At 36.0% G+C, this 22,065-nt stretch overlaps 1 protein-coding gene across 1 annotated transcript in view; it reads left to right on the top strand.

Annotated features, from left to right (window-relative positions):
* Positions 1-22,065, top strand: part of LOC121372205 (collagen alpha-2(IV) chain-like) — a 91,889-nt gene that overhangs the window by 49,802 nt on the left and 20,022 nt on the right. Inside the window, exons 25-34 of the mRNA XM_041498492.1 lie at positions 943-1,113; positions 3,781-3,870; positions 6,027-6,284; positions 7,258-7,347; positions 8,910-9,043; positions 12,466-12,772; positions 13,163-13,216; positions 16,766-16,951; positions 19,190-19,323; positions 20,650-20,794. Of these exons, the coding sequence (XP_041354426.1) occupies positions 943-1,113; positions 3,781-3,870; positions 6,027-6,284; positions 7,258-7,347; positions 8,910-9,043; positions 12,466-12,772; positions 13,163-13,216; positions 16,766-16,951; positions 19,190-19,323; positions 20,650-20,794 (1,569 nt within the window). The remainder of the gene's footprint in view (positions 1-942; positions 1,114-3,780; positions 3,871-6,026; positions 6,285-7,257; positions 7,348-8,909; positions 9,044-12,465; positions 12,773-13,162; positions 13,217-16,765; positions 16,952-19,189; positions 19,324-20,649; positions 20,795-22,065) is intronic.

Here is a 22,065-nt window from a genome sequence, read left to right as displayed (position 1 = left end):
ATATGAATGATATCATAAATTAATTTAAAAGATGGCTGTATAATATGGATGATATTAAAACTAGTCCAACAGTATTGTTTATTTATTAAAGTACCACATGATGTTAAAGTGTCACATGATGTTACATGTATACATATACTCTTCAAAAAAAGTAGGGGAACTCTAATAAGAATTTACAATTGCCAAAATTGTAAAGTATATTAGCTGTGAGGAATGGTTATATGATAATAGTGAATTAATTGGGCAAACATTACAATCGGTAGTTCAGTATTACAGTAGGTTTTATGAGCACCAAAGATCTTGAAGGATGATTGGGGTCAGAAGTGAAATTTGAAAGTTGACGTTTTTTATCAGTAAATTGCAAATTCAAACAATAAAAATGACTAAAAACAAAACAACTGTATGATCAACAGAATGAAAAAGACCGACAGAAATAATGTTCCACAGTGATTAATCGATCTTTCTGGAAATTGTCAAAATCGAGAATGACACCCCACGCACGTGTACGGGGCAACTACATGTACAAACTATGGAATGTGTTTTGATGTGTTGATAAACAAACCTGAACGTTCTTTACTAGAATGTCTGTGGTCAAAACGTATGTTCGGTCTAATAGTTGATATTAACATTAATATTTCAGGTTCCCCTACTATTTTTGAAGAGTATATATAGCAGCCTTATGGTCATATATATTGATTCATGCTAATTATCCATTCATTGATTCATTTTATTCTGCAATAGTTAAAATCATATCATATAGCAGCTAAAACACACCAAAAACACTTAATTCTTATTCTCATGTTGGAATTTAAAAATAGAATAGATGTTTAATTTTAAAATAATTTAATTGTTCTTTGTTGGTATTTTTGTAATTTAATTGTTATGTTATATTGATATTTGGAATAATTATATATATAATTTTGTTTCATACCACGCTGACAGGTCTGCCTGGTTTGAATGGTATCCGTGGTGATGATGGGTTGCCAGGACTGCCGGGATTCCCTGGATCCAAAGGAGACAATGGTTTACCAGGACTGGACGGCCATCCAGGAGAAGAGGGTCGACCTGGGGCTCCCGGGGAACCAGGGCTGTCTGGGTTGCCAGGGCGACCAGGTATATATTATTGTCTATATGTTATGAGATCTTTTTGTGTTGACGTATTTTCAACAGTTTTCTTCTTGTTGATTGTATATTCAGTTATGTATTTTGGGCTGAATTTACAAAGCCTGATTTTTCTTAAATGCAAGTGTTTAAGCATTATAAATGTATGTAGTTACACGCATGTGAGACATAAACAGGTGTTTAAGCATTATAAACGTATGTAGTTACACGCGTGTGAGACATAAACAGGTGTTTAAGCATTATAAACGTATGTAGTTACACGCGTGTGAGACATAAACAGGTGTTTAAGCATTATAAATGTATGTAGTTACACGCGTGTGAGACATAAACAGATGTTTAAGCATTATAAATGTATGTAGTTACACGCGTGTGAGACATAAACAGGCGTTGTAAATTCGACCCATTATGTTTGTTATGTGAAAGGCTTGCAGTTAATTTACACACATTCACATTCACATTCACATTCACATTCACAATCACATTCACATTCACAATCACATTCACATTCACATTCACATTCACATTCACAATCACATTCACATTCACATTCACATTCACATTCACATTCACAATCACATTCACATTCACATTCACATTCACAATCACAATCACATTCACATTCACATTCACAATCACATTCTCATTCACATTCACAATCACATTCACATTCACATTCACATTCACATTCACATTCACAATCACATTCACATTCACATTCACATTCACATTCACAATCACATTCACATTCACATTCACAATCACATTCTCATTCACATTCACAATCACAATCACATTCACATTCACAATCACAATCACATTCACATTCACAATCACAATCACATTCACATTCACATTCACATTCACATTCACATTCTCATTCACAATCACATTCACATTCACATTCACATTCACATTCACATTCACATTCACAATCACATTCACATTCACATTCACAATCACATTCACATTCACATTCACATTCACATTCACATTCACATTCACAATCACATTCACATTCACATTCACAATCACATTCTCATTCACATTCACATTCACATTCACATTCACAATCACAATCACATTCACATTCACAATCACATTCACATTCACATTCACATTCACATTCACATTCACATTCACATTCACATTCACATTCACATTCACAATCACATTCACATTCACATTCACATTCACATTCACATTCACATTCACAATCACAATCACATTCACATTCACATTCACAATCACATTCTCATTCACATTCACAATCACAATCACATTCACATTCACATTCACATTCACATTCACATTCACATTCACATTCACATTCACATTCACATTCACAATCACAATCACATTCACATTCACAATCACATTCTCATTCACATTCACAATCACATTCACATTCACAATCACAATCACAATCACAATCACAATCACATTCACATTCACATTCACAATCACATTCACATTCACATTCACATTCACATTCTCATTCACAATCACATTCACATTCACATTCACATTCACATTCACAATCACATTCACATTCACAATCACATTCACATTCACATTCACATTCACAATCACATTCACATTCACATTCACATTCACATTCTCATTCACATTCACAATCACAATCACAATCACATTCACATTCACATTCACATTCACAATCACATTCACATTCACATTCACATTCACAATCTCATTCACAATCACATTCACATTCACATACACATTCACATTCACATTCACATTCACATTCACATTCACATTCACATTCACATTCACACAAACACAAACACAAACACATACTGACACAGACACACAACTCATGTGCATGCATCATGCACCACACCCAAACATACACAAACACATACTTGCCTGTCCATCCACTCATTCATCCATTCATCCATCCATCCATCCATCCATCCATCCATCCATCCATCCATCCATCCATCCACCCACCCACCCACCCATCCATCCATCCATCCATCCATCCACCAATCCATCCATCCATCCATCCATCCATCCATCCATCCATCCATCCATCCATCCATCCATCCATCCATCCATCCATCCATCCATCCACCCACCCATCCATCCAAAACCCACCCATCCATCCACCCACCAATCCATCCATCCATCCATCCATCCATCCATCCATCCATCCATCCATCCATCCATCCATCCACCCACCAATCCATCCATCCATCCATCTATCCATCCACCCATCCATCCATCCATCCACCCATCCATCCAAAACCCACCCATCCATCCACCCACCAATCCATCCATCCATCCATCCATCCATCCATCCATCCATCCATCCAAAACCCACCCATCCATCCACCCACCAATCCATCCATCCATCCATCCATCCACCCACCAATCCATCCATCCATCCATCCATCCATCCATCCACCCATCCATCCAAAACCCACCCATCCATCCATCCATCCATCCACCCACCCATCCATCCACCCACCAAGCCACCCATGCACCTACCCATCCATCCATCCATCTATCCATCCATCCATCCATCCATCCACCCACCCACCCATCCATCCATCCATCCATCCATCCAAGCAGCATATTCATGCGTTCACTGACCCATCCAATGGTTCATTGATTCATTCTCTTATTTTATTGTAGGTTTACCTGGACCTAAAGGCAGTATGGGTCTTCCTGGTCCCCCAGGCTTCGATGGCCGAGACGGACTTCCTGGAGTCAGAGGACTCAAAGGTAAACTATGGATTCCAGTTTTAATTTATTTTACAATTCTTGATGTCCAGTAGCCGATGATTAATAAATCAATGTGCTCTTGTGTTGTCATTAAACAAAAACAATCTTTAATTTAAACTTTATTTTACATTTTTACCAAAGAAAAGATACCATTAATTTAAAGTGTATTTTTTAGTACCCTGAAGAAAATAATGTGACCAAACCATATTTTTATTATTATTATTTTTGTTTTGTTTAAAGGGACATTCCTGAGTTTTCTCCATTGTAAGATGTTTCCGACTAATAAAATATTTCTACGATTAAACTTACATATTAAATATATTTTCTTGTTTAGAATATTAGTGTCTGTATATTCAATGTGTTTCTGGTCATCTTAATATTTCTAAGAAGGCCAAACTGGATTTTGTCTTCAAATAATTTCGTACGTACGACAAAAACAATATTTTAGGAAATAAAAGGAAATTTAACCTAGTACAAATATTAGAACGATCAGAAACATGTTTAATATACAGCCACTAATATTTTATGCTGAAAAATATATTTGATATGTAATTACAATTGTTAAAAAGTCTGTTAGTCGATAACATCTTAAAAATTGCAGCAAACTCAGGAATGTCCCTTTAAAAGATTACTACGTGTATAAAATAGATAAATGTTTTCCCAAAAGGTAATCATAGTGTTCACTAAACCCTTGCAACTTTGCGATCTCATCGTGAAATGAAAAAAGACTTGCAAAGTTGATGAAATGGGGTTTAATAGAGCCATAGACGTACGGATTCCCATTTTGGTTGGCAGTGGGGGGTGGGGGTTGGGGGTCAGGCTAATCTTTGCACAAATGAATGAATGAATGAATGAATGAATGTTTAACGACACCCCAGCACAAAAAATACATCAGCTATTGGGTGTCAAACTACGGTAAATGCAAAAACAATGTGATGATTGCACAAATTAAATAAAAAAGCCAGAATCTTCTTCTTCTTCTTCTTCTCATTCTTCGTTAGTCAAATCATCAGACCAATCATTCCTACAAAAGAGGCGGTGTTCATTAGTTCAGTGACTGTTCCATGCAGTTTTGTGGGCAGTGTTGTTGTGTTTGGCCATGTTAATTGTTTGGATGTGTTGTGTAGGCTGCAGTGTTGTTGTGTTTGGTCATATTAATTGTTTGGATGTGTTGTGTAAGGCTGCAGAGTTGTAGAATATGTTTGGGTGTCTGAATAACAACATTTATTTATATTAGCATCACTGCCAAACAGTTACTGTAAATCATAACATATTAGTGATCTAAAAATTTAGCAAAATCGAAATAAGTGACATATTAGTGATATAAAAGTTTAGTGAGATCATCATATAAAAAAATGAAAAATTAATAAGCTTAAGTTGTAGGATCAGCTGAAATAGTATTCTCTTTTCATCGAGCAGCAAGGGATCTTTTATATGCACCATCCCACAGACAGGGTAGTACATACCACAGCCTTTGATATACCAGTCGTGGTGCACTGGCTGGAACGAGAAATAGCCCACTGATGGGGCTTGATCCCACACCGACTGTGCATCGAGCGTGCACTGTACCACTGGGCTATGTCCCGACCCAATTTCTTAATGAAGCATGAGGACAGGTGGTTGTTATATAATATCGTCTTTTATAGACAGATGGTCACTAAACAAAATGTCCTTTATAGAGACATGGTTGTTAACTGTTTTTATTTTTAAAATTTCTAATAAGACATAGTGACATATTGTTGTACAAGATGCCCTTCTGGATTATGGTAGCCCCACTCCCATGGCTAGTGATATTCAATGTTGGGCTAGTAAATAACTACTATTGCCATGGCTGATGGCTAGTGAATATTTGGGGTCAAAGGTTGCAGTTAAGTATATTTTGTAAATATGAATATCTTGCCCCCACCCCAACCCCCCAATGTTAGTGTTCTTAAGCTCTATCTCCCTCTTTTTGTGACATATTTGAATATTACTATTATTTAGTAAAATTGTATTAATTTAAAGTAAAGTAGGGCTAGTGAATTTTTAACTGTGGCAAGTAAATGTTTTAAAATCACTGATCCCATGGCTAGTGGATTATATAACAATTCGAGAAGACCTGCTGAGATATATGGTTATTAAACTGTTTTAAAAAATGTTTACAACTTCTCTAATAGGACCACCTGGTGACAATGGCTTTCCTGGATCGCCTGGATTGGATGGACTGCGAGGTCCAGAGGGTTACCCTGGTGAGGACGGTTTACCTGGACTACCAGGAGAGAAAGGAGAACAGTCACCGTACGGCTACCCTGGACAGAAGGGAGACCGGGGGCGTGATGGGTTGCCAGGGTTACATGGAGAGCCTGGTTTGAACGGAGTGGATGGCCTTCCTGGAGAACGTGGTGATGTTGGACCGAGTATTGATGGGGAACTCGGTGAGTTACGGAAAAACCACAGATAACTGTTAGAGAGAGTCTTAATGATAAATGTGTGACATCATTTCCTAGATAAATTCCAACATAAAAGAAAATATTTGCATAACAGAACAATTAAATTATGAAAATATCAGCATAGCAGAACAATTAAATTATAGTAGAATTTTTTTTAATGAAAATATTAACATAGTAGAACAATTAAATTATAAAAATATCAACACAGCAGAATAATTAAATTATGAAAATATCAAAACAGAGAAATTAAATTATGAAAATATCAGCATAGCAGAACAATTAAATTATAGTAAAAAATTTTTTTATAAAAATATCAATATAGCAGAACAATTAAATTACAAAAATATTAGGAAAACAAAGCAGCTAAATTATAAAAAATATCAGCATAGCAGAACAATTAAATTATAGTAAAAAAAAATTAATTATAAAAATATCAATATAGCAGAACAATTAAATTATAAAAATATCAGGAAAACAAAGCAGTTAAATTATAAAAATATCAACATAGCAGAACAATTAAATTATAAAAATATCAACATAGCAGAACAATTAAATTATAAAAATATCAACATAGCAGAACAATCAAATTATAAAAAATATCAACATAGCAGAACAATAACATTATGAAAATATTAGCTTAGCAGAATAGTTAAATTATGAAAATATCAGCAAAACAGAGCTTTTAAAGTATGAAAATATTAGCATAGCAGAACAATTAAATTATAAAAATATCAGTATAGCAGAACAGTTAAATTATAATGTATCCTGTTTGATTTAAATAACTATATTTTGTATACAAGTTTATTTAAATAATGTGGGTTTTTTTGTATATTGTTTCATTTAAATAATGTATATTTTGTATTCAAGTTGATTTAAATAATGTAATTTTGTATATCTGTTAATTTAAATAATGTATTCTTTTGTATATCAGTTGATTTAAATAATGTATATTTTACAGGTCGTCCTGGTCTGCCTGGTTTGGATGGCTTGCCTGGAATTGATGGACTTCCTGGACTTAAAGGACATCTCGGAGATATGGGAATACCAGGTTATCTCTCTTTTCATAGTCATTATTAGGTTGCACATTAGCATTCATTACCCCATGCATTTCAGTGTAAATATACCGGCCTCTGTGGCATCATGGTTAGGCCATCAGTCTACAGGCTGGTAGGTACTGGGTTCGGATCCCAGTCAAGGTATGGCATTTTTAATCCAGATACCGACTCCAAGCCCTGAGTGAGTGCTCCGCAAGGCTCAATGGGTAGGTGTAAACCACTTGCACCGACCAGTGATCCATATCTGGTTCAACAAAGGCCATGGTTTGTGCTATCCTGCCTGTGGGAAGCGCAAATAAAAAATCCCTTGCTGCCTGTCATAAAAGAGTAGCCTATGTGGAGACAGTGGATTTCCTCTAAAAAACAGTGTCAGATTGACCATATGTCCAATAGCTGATGATAAGATAAAAAATCAATGTGCTCTAGTGGCGTCGTTAAATAAAACAAACTTTTTTCAGTGTAAATATTGCTTAAATATAGATACTATTTATGTCACTACGTGTAAACATTCTCTGCAGAAAGCTACTAGACTTTTTTTATTTTAATATTTAATTCAAAATGCTGGCTTATTCCGAAATGGGGTGGAGGAGTAAAGTGTAAAAGTTATATTTATTTATGCAGTGCACCATTTATTACTGGAAATGGTGGATGTTTGAAACTTGAGCAACCAAAGTACTGTCATGTGCCGAATTCATTTCCTAGTGACCTGATAACACATAACAACAGCAGACCGGCCTCGGTGGCGTCGTGGCAGGCCATCGGTCTACAGGCTGGTAGGTACTGGGTTCGGATCCCAGTCGAGGCATGGGATTTTTAATCCAGATACCGACTCCAAACCCTGAGTGAGTGCTCCGCAAGGCTCAATGGGTAGGTGTAAACCACTTGCACCGACCAGTGATCCATAACTGGTTCAACAAAGGCCATGGTTTGTGCTATCCTGCCTGTGGGAAGCACAAATAAAAGATCCCTTGCTGCTAATCGGAAGAGTAGCCCATGTAGTGGCGACAGCGGGTTTCCTCTCCAAATCTGTGTGGTCCTTAACCATATGTCTGACACCATATAACCGTAAATAAAATGTGTTGAGTGCGTTGTTAAATAAAACATTTCTTTCTTTCATAGCAACAGCAATGTTATCATGCTAGCAATGGAGGTATTAACAGGCAATGACATAATAACCCTTCAAGTTATCAGGTTGGGTTATCAGGTCACAGAAAGCATGGTCACATGATAAAACATCCTTTATAAACAGGTAGTTGTTATAGTGTGTCCTTTATAGCCAGGTTTATGTTCTTCAAAGTGTTCTCTATAGACAGATGGGTGTTATAGCTGGGGGTGGTTATAAACAGGTAGCTGTATTACAGTGTGTCCTTTATAGACAGATTGATCTTCAAGGTCTACTCTATAGACAGATGGTTGTTATAGCTTTTTTCTTTTCTTTTTTTATATAAACAGGTAGTTGTTATACAGTGTGTTCTTTATAGACAGCTTTTGTTCTTCACAGTGTACTCTATACACAGATGGTTGTTATAGCTGGGATTGTTTTCTACTTTGTCAGGTTTGGTTGGACTGCCGGGTGATCCTGGTAATTTTGGCCAACCTGGACTGGACGGATTGCCTGGACTGCCTGGACTGAAGGGAGAGCGAGGAGTGGATGGACCACCAGGACGGAGAGCAGACTTTGGCCAGCCAGTGGGTTTCTTCTTTCTTTCTTGTTTTCCTTTTTTTAATTCACAAATAACAAATAAAGTATTTAAGGATTGTCTGTTATTTGTTTTATGTTCATCGGGGTATGAAAAAAAAATTCATCCATAAACTGTGTGAATCGGCAAAGTTTGCGGATTTTTTGTTGTTTTGTTCATACCCAGATAAACGTAAAAGAAATAACAGACAATACTTATAATTAAATTTGAATCATACATACTAATAATAACACTAAAACTTCATACTTTATTTTGAATTATTTTTGATCCATAAACAATAATACTCAACTTGCCCATATAAAATGACGTCATCAGATATGTCGTTCCCTGACAACGTAATTTTTACGTTCATCGAGAAATGAACAAACTCCCATTGCTATGTCTGGACCAATGGGATGACGTTATATTGCAATGAATGTAATGGAAATTTAATTATGAAATTTGAAATTTGCAGCAAAACATGATCTATGCCCACTGAACATGATGTTAAACATTTTTTTGCCCTCAATATTCCCAAAATACTATGTATCATTGAACTACATCTAACTAAAGCAGTGCAGCTCTGTTCACTCAAAATCAAACACAACAAGGATATTGGCGGAAATGGCTCACCTTCAAAAGCCTGCCAATTTAATCAATTTATGTTCTTAGGGAAAGTTAGAATACTTTCACTTATTGTGAAATAAACCTTTGTAAATCTTACTAAATACCAAACATTTTGAGTGAAGGTGTGGCAAATATACCGTATCCTACACAACAAGTATAAGAAACATGTTATCAAATACATATTAAGTACATGTATGAAAAAGTGAACAATTCACCACAGTGAGAACATGGCTTTCAATGCATATATACAAGTGTGTATAATACGAATAATCCAACGAAATGAGCCTTGTTGGGTGGTGGGTGGGTGAATAATGCGTTTATAAATTTTGTGTAGCTGTTGCCTAGAATTCTCGCATTTGAAATGACCTGGTAGTAAAAGACTAGGCCCAACAGCCAATCCGAATTAAGCTAATTTATATATCTGGTTATAGATATAAAATTAGGATTTGTATAAATTGTGAATTCATTCACATTTACATGTAAAACGAAAGGATGATGAATTATTGGGGCAAAAAATTGTCTTTTTGTGAGACTGTTATGCTTTCAGCAATGATATTGCAATTGCTTTGCAGATGAGACTGTTTTCTTGTAGTGTTCAATTGGGATAGCCAGATATTAATGTGTTGATATTTAAATTTAAATGATTTAACCTTGGTAAGTAGGTCTGGCACTCCCTATTTTATAGAGGGTAAAATAACAAGAAATGTTCCGAATCTTCAACGTAATGACCAACAAAGCATTTAGATCACTTATTCCTAATCGAAGTCTGCAGTACAGTATTTGTAGCTATCTTTCGCTCTCATATAAATGTGCAGGGACTGCCAAATCTTTTGCTTTTAATTTTTTCTTGAAAGAACTGATAGATGTGGAATTTTTAATATTCATTGATAAATTGTTCCATAAATTAATGCTAGATGGGAAGAAAGATTCAGAATATAATTTTAAACGATATCAATACGATTGAAAATGTTTGGAATTCCGAAGGGAATATCTGTTTATTTGACCGACAGTTCGAGATAGTACTTTGTGTCTCCTCCTCCTCTCGGGGCGAGGCGTTGTGCAGTGGTAAAACGATCGCTTGATGCGCGGTCGGTTTGGTATCGATCCCTGTCAGTGGGCCCATTGCGCTATTTCTCACTCCAGCCAGTGCACCACGACTGATATATCAAAGGCTGTGGTATGTGCTATCCTGTCTATGGGATGGTGCATATAAAAGATCCCTTGCTGCTAATTGAAAAGAGTAGCCTATGAAGTGGTGACAGCGGGTTTTCTCTCTCAATATCTGTGTGGTCCTTAACCATATGTCTGACACCATATAACCGTAAATACAATGTGTTGAGTGCGTTGTTAAATAAAATATTTCCTTCCTTCCTCCTCCTCTCAGTTAGTGGTATAATAAATCCTGTTTCTTTGTACAGTGATTGGTGAGATATCCCATGAATTCCATGAGATATCCCATGAATTCCATGAGATATCCCATGAATTCCATGAGATATACCATGAATTCCATGAGATATACCATGAATTCCATGAGATATCCCATGAATTCCATGAGATATCCCATGAATTCCATGAGATATCCCATGAATTCTGGTATAATAAATATATACATTATTTAAGTTTAACCTTTTCAAAACATTACTAAATATTGTGTACCTTTAATTATCAGGGAGCAAATGGTTTACCTGGTCTATTAAAACATGACTAAATATTGTGTATCTGTAATTACAGGGAGAGAATGGTTTACCTGGACTATTGAAACATTACTAAATATTGTGTACCCGTAATTACATGGAGAGAATGGTTTACCTGGTCTATTAAAAGATGATTATATATTGTGTACCTGTAATTACATGGAGAGAATGGTTTACATGGTCTATTAGAACAGTACTAAATATTGTGTACCTGTAATTACATGGAGAGAATGGTTTACCTGGTCTATTAAAAAATGATTAAATATTGTGTACCTGTAATTACATGGAGAGAATGGTTTACCTGGTCTATTAAAACATTACTAAATAGTGTGTACCTGTAATTACATGGAGAGAATGGTTTACATGGTCTATTAAAACATGACTAAATATTGTGTACCTGTAATTACAGAGTGAGAATGGTTTACTTGGTCTGTTAAAACATGACTAAATACTGTGTACCTGTAATTACAGGGAGAGAATGGTTTACTTGGTCTATTAAAACATGACTAAATATTGTGTACCTGTAATTACATGGAGAGAATGGTTTACATGGTCTATTAGAACAGTACTAAATATTGTGTACCTGTAATTACATGGAGAGAATGGTTTACCTGGTCTATTAAAAAATGATTAAATATTGTGTACCTGTAATTACATGGAGAGAATGGTTTACCTGGTCTATTAAAACATTACTAAATAGTGTGTACCTGTAATTACATGGAGAGAATGGTTTACCTGGTCTATTAAAACATTACTAAATAGTGTGTACCTGTAATTACATGGAGAGAATGGTTTACATGGTCTATTAAAACATGACTAAATAGTGTGTACCTGTAATTACAGGGAGAGAATGGTTTACTTGGTCTTTTGAAACATGACTAAATATTGTGTGCCTGTAATTACAGGGAGAGAATGGTTTACCTGGTCTATTAAAACATGACTAAATATTGTGTACCTGTAATTACAGGGAGAGAATGGTTTACCTGGTCTATTAAAACATGACTAAATATTGTGTGCCTGTAATTACAGGGAGAGAATGGTTTACCTGGAGTGAGAATGGTTCACATGGTCTATTAAAACATTACTAAATATTGTGTACCTGTAATTACAGGGAGAGAATGGTTTACCTGGTCTACCTGGGCTACCTGGTCAGCGTGGTGACCCTGGTCCAGAAGGTTTGCCTGGTTTAAACGGTGAGCCTGGAGCCCCAGGAAATGATGGTTTCCCTGGACTCCCTGGATTAGGTGGATTGGACGGACCAAAAGGAGAGACAGGTTATCCTGGTCAGGATGGGCGGCCCGGAAGTCGAGGCTTCCCTGGTGACGATGGACTACCTGGTATCCCAGGGCAACCGGGATCGAGAGGGAAGCCTGGACCTGATGGTCAGCCTGGTTTTTACGGAGAGAAGGGTCTTCCAGGTGTGTATTGTTACTTCGTTAGCAGGTGTGAGAACAAGTTTTTTTTATTAGGTGTGAATGATGTATCAATGTATGAGAATAACTTGCAAATATGTGAGAATGATTCATGAGACGATTTTGTGTGAATCATGTGTGAAAATAATTTTTGAGAAGAATTTGTGAAAATATTTTGTGAGAAGAATTTGTAAGAATGATGTGTGAGAATGATTTTTGAAATTTTTTTGTGAAAATGATTCATTAGAAGAATTTGTGAAAATATTTTATGATAATTATTTTTGAGAATAATTTGTGGAAAAAAATTTGTTAGACGAATTTGTTGATTTTAACAACACTGTTTTTGTTTTACACTGTATTTACTGTGTATGACTTAGTTATGTTTTTCTCTGTCAGGTATTGAAGGACCACAAGGTTTGCCTGGTCTGCCCGGATCTGATGGACCTCCAGGTAAAATTCATTATTCAGCCACTTTAACATTAATAGTCTTCCACCTTATACAAGTCCAGCTTGAAGACTGTCCCTTTGTTTGGTCAATATGAAGACAATACAGTTCTTTTTAAGAATTACTGTTGGATCAGGCACGGATGCAGGATTTTTGAAAGGGGAGGTGGCGGGGTCCAAATGTAATGGTTCTGGACCCCTGGACCGCCCCTTTGGATCCACTACTGTGAATGCATTTTGAAAGTGTGATCATTGCTTTAAGCTGCTGATTTTAAAAACACAATTCCACATGCATTATATGTTTAAGTACTCTTTGACAAATCTAGTCAGCAATCGAAGGGTTTAATGGTTAAGATTTGCTTCAACAATCGAAGATGTTAATGTTTAAGATTTGCATCAACAAGTGAAGGGGTTAATGGTTAAGATTTGCTTCAACAAGTGAAGAGGTTAATGGTTAATAGTTACTTCAACAAGTGAAGGGGTTAATTGTTAATATTTGCTTCAACAAGTGAAGGTGTTAATGTTTAATATTTGCATCAACAAGCGAAGGGGTTAATTGTTAATATTTGCTGCAACAAGCAAAAGGGTTAATTGTTAATATTTGCTTCAACAAGTGAAGGGGTTAATTGTTAATATTTGCTTCAACAAGTGAAGGGGTTAATTGTTAATATTTGCTACAACAATAAAAGGGGTTAATGGTTAAGATTTGCTTCTAGAAGCAAAAGGGTTGATGGTTAATATTTGTTTCAACAAGTGAAGAGGTTAATGGTTAAGATTTGCTTGAACAAGTGAAGGGGTTAATTGTTAATATTTGCTTCAACAAGTGAAGGGGTTAATGGTTAAGATTTGCTTCATCAAGCAAAAGGGTTGATGGTTAATATTTACTTCAACAAGTGAAGGGGTTAATGTTTAATATTTACTTCAACAAGTGAAGGGGTTAATGGTTAAGATTTGCTTCAACAAGTGAAGAGGTTAATGGTTAAGATTTGCTTCAACAAGTGAAGAGGTTAATGGTTAAGATTTGCTTCAACAAGTGAAGGGGTTAATGTTTAACATTTGCTTCAACAAGTGAAGGGGTTAATTGTTAATATTTGCTTCAACAAGTGAAGGGGTTAATGGTTAAGATTTGCTTCATCAAGCAAAAGGTTGATGGTTAATATTTACTTCAACAAGTGAAGAGGTTAATGGTTAATATTTGCTTCAACAAGTGAAGGGGTTAATTGTTAATATTTGCTTCAACAAGTGAAGGGGTTAATGGTTAAGATTTGCTTCTAGAAGCAAAAGGGTTGATGGTTAATATTTGTTTCAACAAGTGAAGAGGTTAATGGTTAAGATTTGCTTCAACAAGTGAAGGGGTTAATGGTTAAGATTTGCTTCAACAAGTGAAGGGGTTAATGGTTAATACATGGCTGTTAACTGTCCGTCGTGAGACGGATTTCCGTTGTCAGAGAAATTGTGGAAATTATTTTTTCAGTCAGTTTTTTTTTTTTTTTTTTTTTTTTTAAATGAGAATCACTTCGGCCGTTTTCGGTTTCCGTAATGTCAACCCGATCACTTCGGACGTTTTCTTTGCCCCACTGACCCCCTTTAGAGACCCATCCCAGGGTATAAACTACTATACATTTCACTGGCCCCATTCCCCTAACGTAAATTCCCAATCCAATATCAAACTTTTCCCCAATTAGACCCTTCAACCCAACAGTTTCCCAATAAAGATTCCCAAAGTTGCTCTTATCGTGGACACTTGAACTCATAAAAATGTTTACAAATTTAGCTAATTGTATATATTTTTTTTATATGACATCGAAAAAGTTTCGTTTTGGTTTTCCAATCGATTAAGAACACTTGACGAACAACTCTGACCTGGATATGCAAATTAGGTGTATCCTGTTTTGATACAGTCTGCTGTATCGTAGTTTTTAGTAATAATGCCTACATTGTCTGATATAATATATTTTTGGTAGAAGAATATAACTTTTTGTTTTAATCCATCCATTTGCGTTAACACATATTTGGGATCTATCGCAACACGTCCAACCCTAGTGGTATATGGACACGTTAAATTGTTATCTATCTATCTAATCCGCTATTTACGGATGTAGAAAGTAAAAGTATTGACTTAATGTGCATCCTGCACTACCATTTGCTGTGCGATTTTAAGCAGACGATCTTATTTTCTAAAAAGGTGTGTACATATGTTTCGTACTTTTTTTTCTCAGATATTTTATTATTATTATTTTTAAAAAAAATTAAAATCATGTTTGGTACGGTTTTTGTAATTAAACCCCCCTAAAAAAAAACGTTACTACAGTAGTTGTAAATTAAGTGAAAAAAAACCCCTAATTTAAATGTGCTACTCACTCCCTTTGAAGTAATGGCTGTACCCGATATCACACCATGTGACGAACAGCACGTGCGAGTTTCAACACTGTTACAATGTAATAGTTCTGCTGGGAGATTATTAGATTGCGTATTATAGATATTGAGACTTAATAAAATTGATCCGGTGAAAAATTAACATTATTTACGATTGAATAATGGGGTAATTCGAGAACTACTCAACGTGCACTAAGGAGAGTAGGAATTATGGAATGTGTGACAAAACGTAATTGTGTGTGTGTGTGTGTGGGGGGGGGGGGGGGGTTATTGTGCAACGTAATGTTAATTAATAAAGTATGCAACCAGTCATTGCCGTTTTATTTTAACATATATGTATTACTAAAGACCCCAAAGTAAAATATGACATGGTCACAAAACGTTACACGAGCGAGAGGGGTATTAAAACTGCAAGATTTTGCGTTACGTATTGTTAAATGGACACAAAGATCAACAAAGGACTATTCAACGTTAGCGTAATGCAGTATCAGACATTGGCTTTTACCCCAATTTTTAACGACCATAATGAATTTGCAATAAGACTACGGCGACCCGATGTAAATGTATTTGAATATTTGATTTGACGTCCATTAGCTGGCAGTCAAGCCTAAATAAATAATATCAAGTAATAATGCAAACTTTAAAAAAAATGTCCGTAGCTTGTGAAAGAACACCCCAGCAAATGTCAGCCTAATAGGACTATTTTTATTAATATAGGTTCACTGCAGGACCCATCAAATTAATGTTTTTGTCCAATAAAAAACAAAACAAAACAGGGTTTGGGTTGGGAGAAATACTTGTTTAAAGTGGACTACAATTGTCATGTAAAACACTACCATTTTGAATGGTGATATAATCATGGCACTGACATCCGCCATCTAAACCCCCAACCAGGGCAATGCCCTGTACCTTGAAATTTCAGTCACAACATTTTACTTTTGTTAACAGCCATGTTAATATTTGCTTTAACAAGTGAAAAGGCTAATGGTTAAGATTTGCTTCAACAGTTGAAGGGGTTAATGTTTAATATTTACTTCAACAAGTGAAGGGGTTAATGGTTAAGATTTGCTTCAACAAGTGAAGAGGTTAATGGTTAATATTTGCTTCAACAAGTGAAGAGGTTAATAGTTATGATTTGCTTCAACAAGCGAAGGGTTAATGGTTAATTTGTTTTTTCAGGACGCCCTGGTGCACCAGGACAAGATGGTTACTCAGGATCCCCTGGGGTTCCGGGTGTTTTCGGACCACCTGGAGATGATGGTATCCCGGGGCGACCAGGCTTCAAGGGAGAGCAGGGTGAACGGGGATTCACGTATCCTGGTATGAAGGGAAGCCCCGGTGATCCAGGACTGGACGGGCTGCCAGGTAATCTTCTAACAAACTTTTAATTCTTTCACACATTCCCTTTGTCAGGGGCCGAATTTTAATTTCTGGGAGGCATGACAAGTGTTGCCTTCAGTTTAAAAACAGAAATTAGGGCGCCAAGGCAAAGTGGAGGGGAACCAAGACAAATATTTCCTTCAAATTAGGGGCACAAATGCAACTCAATTTTTTATTAAGTTTCCTCAAACAAACATGATTTAACCCTGGTTCCTTGGGCTCTAGCCTATGTGATTTGATGGATACGGATTCCTTATATCATATTACCAATATAATTTTAATATTTGTTACATATACAACATGGAATGTATGAGAAGAACACAGGGACAAACTAGGTAGGGCACCACAGCATTTTTCTTGTCATAACTGGACAAAAAAGAGAGAAAAAATACCCATAATATACTCATGGAAAGATATAAGGGAACACACATTTTTATATTGACTATTGACTGGAACCAAAATCGTCATCCACAGTATCAGGACCTTTAACAGTGTTACTGTCAGTGAAGTCCACATTACTTATATTCAATGTTATTGCACACCAGTGTAAGATATTGCATAACAATCACTCAGTATCTAACTAGTGTAATATCGGCGTGACGTGAACGTGGCGTAGATCACTTGCTGACCCAGTTCGTAGACAAATAACATGTAGGTCTCGACATCGGCTTACTTCTGCGTTACAGGTTGTTTGTAGTTGGTTTGTAATAAATAAAATACTAAACTAACTTGCCTGTTATACCATTTTTATGAAACTCGTGAACAGTGTTGGTACCAAAACTGTTCACTCGTTTCATAAAAATGGTATGACAGGCAAGCTCGTTTAGTATTCTATATATACATTACATTTTTCTATGTTTTATATAGGCGTCACTACTCAGTACTGAATTAAATTTGGTCTCAAATACCACGTGTTCTCTTATTTATTTCCATCAGTATAAAATAACATAGGAATAAATTGAGAATAATAAACAAGTGACCAGTTATTATCAGATTTATATAGCGAGTGAGTGACAAGTGAAAATTATTTCACGAGGGACATAAATTTGATAATAACTGGTACCGAGTTTGCTGTTGTATTTATTATCCCAGCTATTTGGGGTTTTTGAAAACCTTTATTTTTGATATAGCCTACATCGGCTATACGTCCATGTATATAGAAACAATGTAAACTACTTTACTGTTCTGGGTATTGCTTTAACTTTGTATTTAATTAACGATTCACAGATAATTTTCAAAACTCAAAGTTTTATATATTCTGTAAAAAATATCTATAATGAATTGCATTAAACTACCATTTTATTACAAGTTTAACACTGAAACCAGAAAGATGTAAACGCAAACGCTTTAAATTACGTGACGTCATTGTGTGTGCTTTGCCAAATCATGTTGACATCATATTAGTACCGACAAGGTGATTGGTTTGTTGGCGTCAAATCGTCCAATAGTAGTGTATGTTAAACCAATGCATGATAATTTCTCAGTGAAAATATTTTTATTTTCAACGTTATGATTGCCTGCTTGGGTAATAAAATGTATTATATTATAACTTTTGTTTTGCCTTTTGTTTTTATGCAGGTACTGTAATTTCTGTTGAGAGACCATTTCAACTAGAAATTAGACTGTTTTATGTTGTTCTTATTTTTAGTTTTGGTACACTCCCTCAGTAGTGTTATTTTTATTCTGTTAGTAATTCCTCCTTTGGTCCTTCGATTTACTTCTTCAGTGATGTTACTAGTCCCCATCCTTTCTAACTGGAGGGGACTATAAGTTTCGTCCTTGTCCTTCTGTTTGTCTGTCTGTCTGTCTGTCCGACAATCTGTCCACATATAGTTTTTAAGAACTTTTTTTCCACGATGTCTCAAAATATTGAGCTGAAATTTTGTATATAGCTTTACCATGCAGGGCCGTAGCTAGCAGGGGGCAAGGAAATCCGGAAAAAGTTATAGAAACTTAAAGAAAATTCTCTTAACCGTTTAAGGAGTTTTAGACTATTAACTACTCAGTTGCCCCCCCCCCCCCACCCCCCACCCACCCCCAAAGTAAAAATCCTAGCTACGGCCCTGATGATTTACCCATTTTTCACAGAGGTATTGCCCTTGAACTTTGAAGATACAGAAATGTATTGCTTTAGCAGTACTCTCAGAATGCTTGTTTCTTCTTATGTTTGTATTTCCACCATTGGTGCACTTCCTCAGTAAAGGTTATGTTTCTGCTGTTTAGGTATGAGAGGTTCAGAGGGGTTGCCTGGGTTACCTGGTGCTCCTGGCTTCAAGGGAGAAAAGGGAGACTTAGGCGAACCAGGAATTCAAGGTGAAGATGGAAGACCTGGAGTAGATGGCCTAAGAGGATATGATGTTAGTACCGTAATACCTCTAATAATTGTGATATGATTCCAGTACTAGTATACCTCTAATAATTATGATATGTCCATACTATAATATCTCTAATAATTGTGATATGATGTCAGTACCATAATACCTCTAATAATTGTGATATGTCAGTACCATAATACCTCTAATAATTGTGATATGTCAGTATCGTAATACTTCTAATAACTGATGTGATATTAGTACCTTAATGTTTCTAATAATTGTGATATGCTGTCAGTACCATACCTCTAATAATTGTGATATGTCAGTACCATAATACCTCTAATAATTGTGATATGTCAGTATCGTAATACTTCTAATAACTGATATGATATTAGTACCTTAATATTTCTAATAATTATGATATGCTGTCAGTACCATACCTCTAATAATTGTGACATGATGTCAGTACCATAATACCTCTAATAATTGATATATCAGTACCTTAATACCTTTAATAAGTGTGATACATCAATACTGTAATACCTCAAATAATTGTAATATGATGTCAATACCATAATACCTCTAATAATTGTGATATGTCGGTACCGTAATACCTCTAATAATTGATATGATGTCAGTACCTTAGTATCTCTAATGATTGCGATATAATATCAGTACCTTAGTACCTCTGATAATTGTGATATGTCAGTACGGTACCTTAGTACCTCTAATAATTGATATTGTGTCAGTATCTCTAATAATTGTAATTTGATATGCTGTGATTACATAAACCATTTATTAGACACTGAATAACTACAGTTTAAAATATTTTGAGATTGGGTTAGTTGTAGACCCTAGTTTGTTTAATCTACAAACATGTAACACATGTTGAAATGGGGAAATACTGTTAAAAATAGACTAGAGCTCGTCTCCATAATAGTTACTTCTCAGAGGTATGTGGATTTTTTAAAATATAAAAAATATGTTTAGTGGTATCAGAAACACCAGGATGACCAGAAACACTGGATGTAGAAATGTAGATATAGAAATGGATAATCTAAACAATAAAATCCAAGTAATATCTGATTTCAATTATCAAAAATGTAGAGTCACACTAGAATTTTTTTTGGTTTAGCCACTTTCCAAATTGATATATAGAATATTTCCTTAAAAATTATTAAAATGTGGTTAACTTAAGGAATATTCTATTAACCAAAGACAAATTTTATAGCCACTTTGAATAAAAACTTGGCAATGGACAGGGTGAGCCATAAAACTGACTGAGGTTTAGTGAAAAATATGTCATAGTGTTTAAAAACTAGGGTATGTCTCTTTAACAAAATATTCTCTTTTTTTTTCTTTTCCCAGGGAGATCCTGGACAGACATCTTTCCCAGGAGAGAAGGGTGACCGTGGAGATCCAGGACTTAATGGACTGCCTGGATATAGTGGAGAACAAGGAGACGCCGGTTTCCCGGGGCAACGCGGCTTGCCTGGTGATGACGGAGCTCCAGGTATACTGTATTTCACTTTTTGTTAAAGTTAAAATTTGTTTTATTTGACAAGTGGGGCAGGATGTAGCCCAGTAGTAAAGCGCTCGTTCGATGCACGGTCGGTGTGGGATCGATCCCCGTCGGTGGGCCCATTGGGTTATTTCTCGTTCCAGCCAGTGCACCACGACTCGTATATCAAAGGCCGTGGTATGTACCACCCTGTCTGTGGGATGGTGCATATAAAACATCCCTTGCTGCTAATCGAAAAGAGTAGTTCATGAAGTGGCGACAGCAGGTTTCCTCTCTCAATATCTATGTGGTCCTTAACCATATGGCTGATGCCATATAACCGTAAATAAAATGTGTTGAGTGCATTGTTAAATAAAACATTTCTTTCTTTCTTTGTTTGACGACACCACTAGAGCACATAAATTTATTAATCATTAGCTATTAGGTGTCAAACATTTGGTAATTTTAACATAGTATTAGAGAGGAGGATTCCTGCTACATTTTTCCATTAGTAGCAAGGGATCTTTTATATGCATCATTCCACAGACAGGTTAGTACATACCACAGTCATTAATATACCAGTTATTGTGCTGGAATGAGAAATAGGTCAATGGGCCCACTGATGGGGATCGATCCCAAACCAACCGTGCATCAAGCAAACGCTATACCACTGAGCTACGTCCCGCCCCTTATTTGGACATAAAGTCTTAGATAGGATGGCTGCTACATTTTTCAATTAGTAGCAAAGGATCTTTTATATGCATCATCCCACAGACTGTATAGTACATACCACAGCCTTTGATATACCAGTTGTGGTGCATTCTGACTGAAATGAGAAATATCTCAATGGGCCTATTAATGGGGATCGATCCTAGGCCAACGGCACATCAGGCAAGTGCATTACCACTAGGTTACCAATAAACCTGTTTTAAAAGGCCACTTTTTGGATACTCCCTTTGGTGGCTGCTTAACACAGAGTTGACTATATATATATATATATATCAAGGCTCACGTGACCGGGCGAACTGAGTCCAAACTTCGCTCTGAGTAGCCTGACTTCGCCATGCCAGTCATTGTAAGGCGAAATCTGTGTCGCCTTGTTAAAAAATAGTCATCACTTGCAGTGTACACTTACACGGATGAATGGTGAAGAACTTGAGGAACATCTCTTCATAGATAATAATTAAGTGTGAAGTGTCTGAGAGTTTGAAACTCATGCGACAGGCTCACAGACGGTCTCACTCAGACAACACCCGTGTCTGGCACTAATAGTAGGCCTAAAC

Source organism: Gigantopelta aegis, chromosome 1 (genome assembly GCF_016097555.1).
Source record: "Gigantopelta aegis isolate Gae_Host chromosome 1, Gae_host_genome, whole genome shotgun sequence".
In the NCBI taxonomy this organism is placed as follows: domain Eukaryota; kingdom Metazoa; phylum Mollusca; class Gastropoda; order Neomphalida; family Peltospiridae; genus Gigantopelta; species Gigantopelta aegis.
This window is presented reverse-complemented; position numbering and strand designations above follow the sequence as displayed.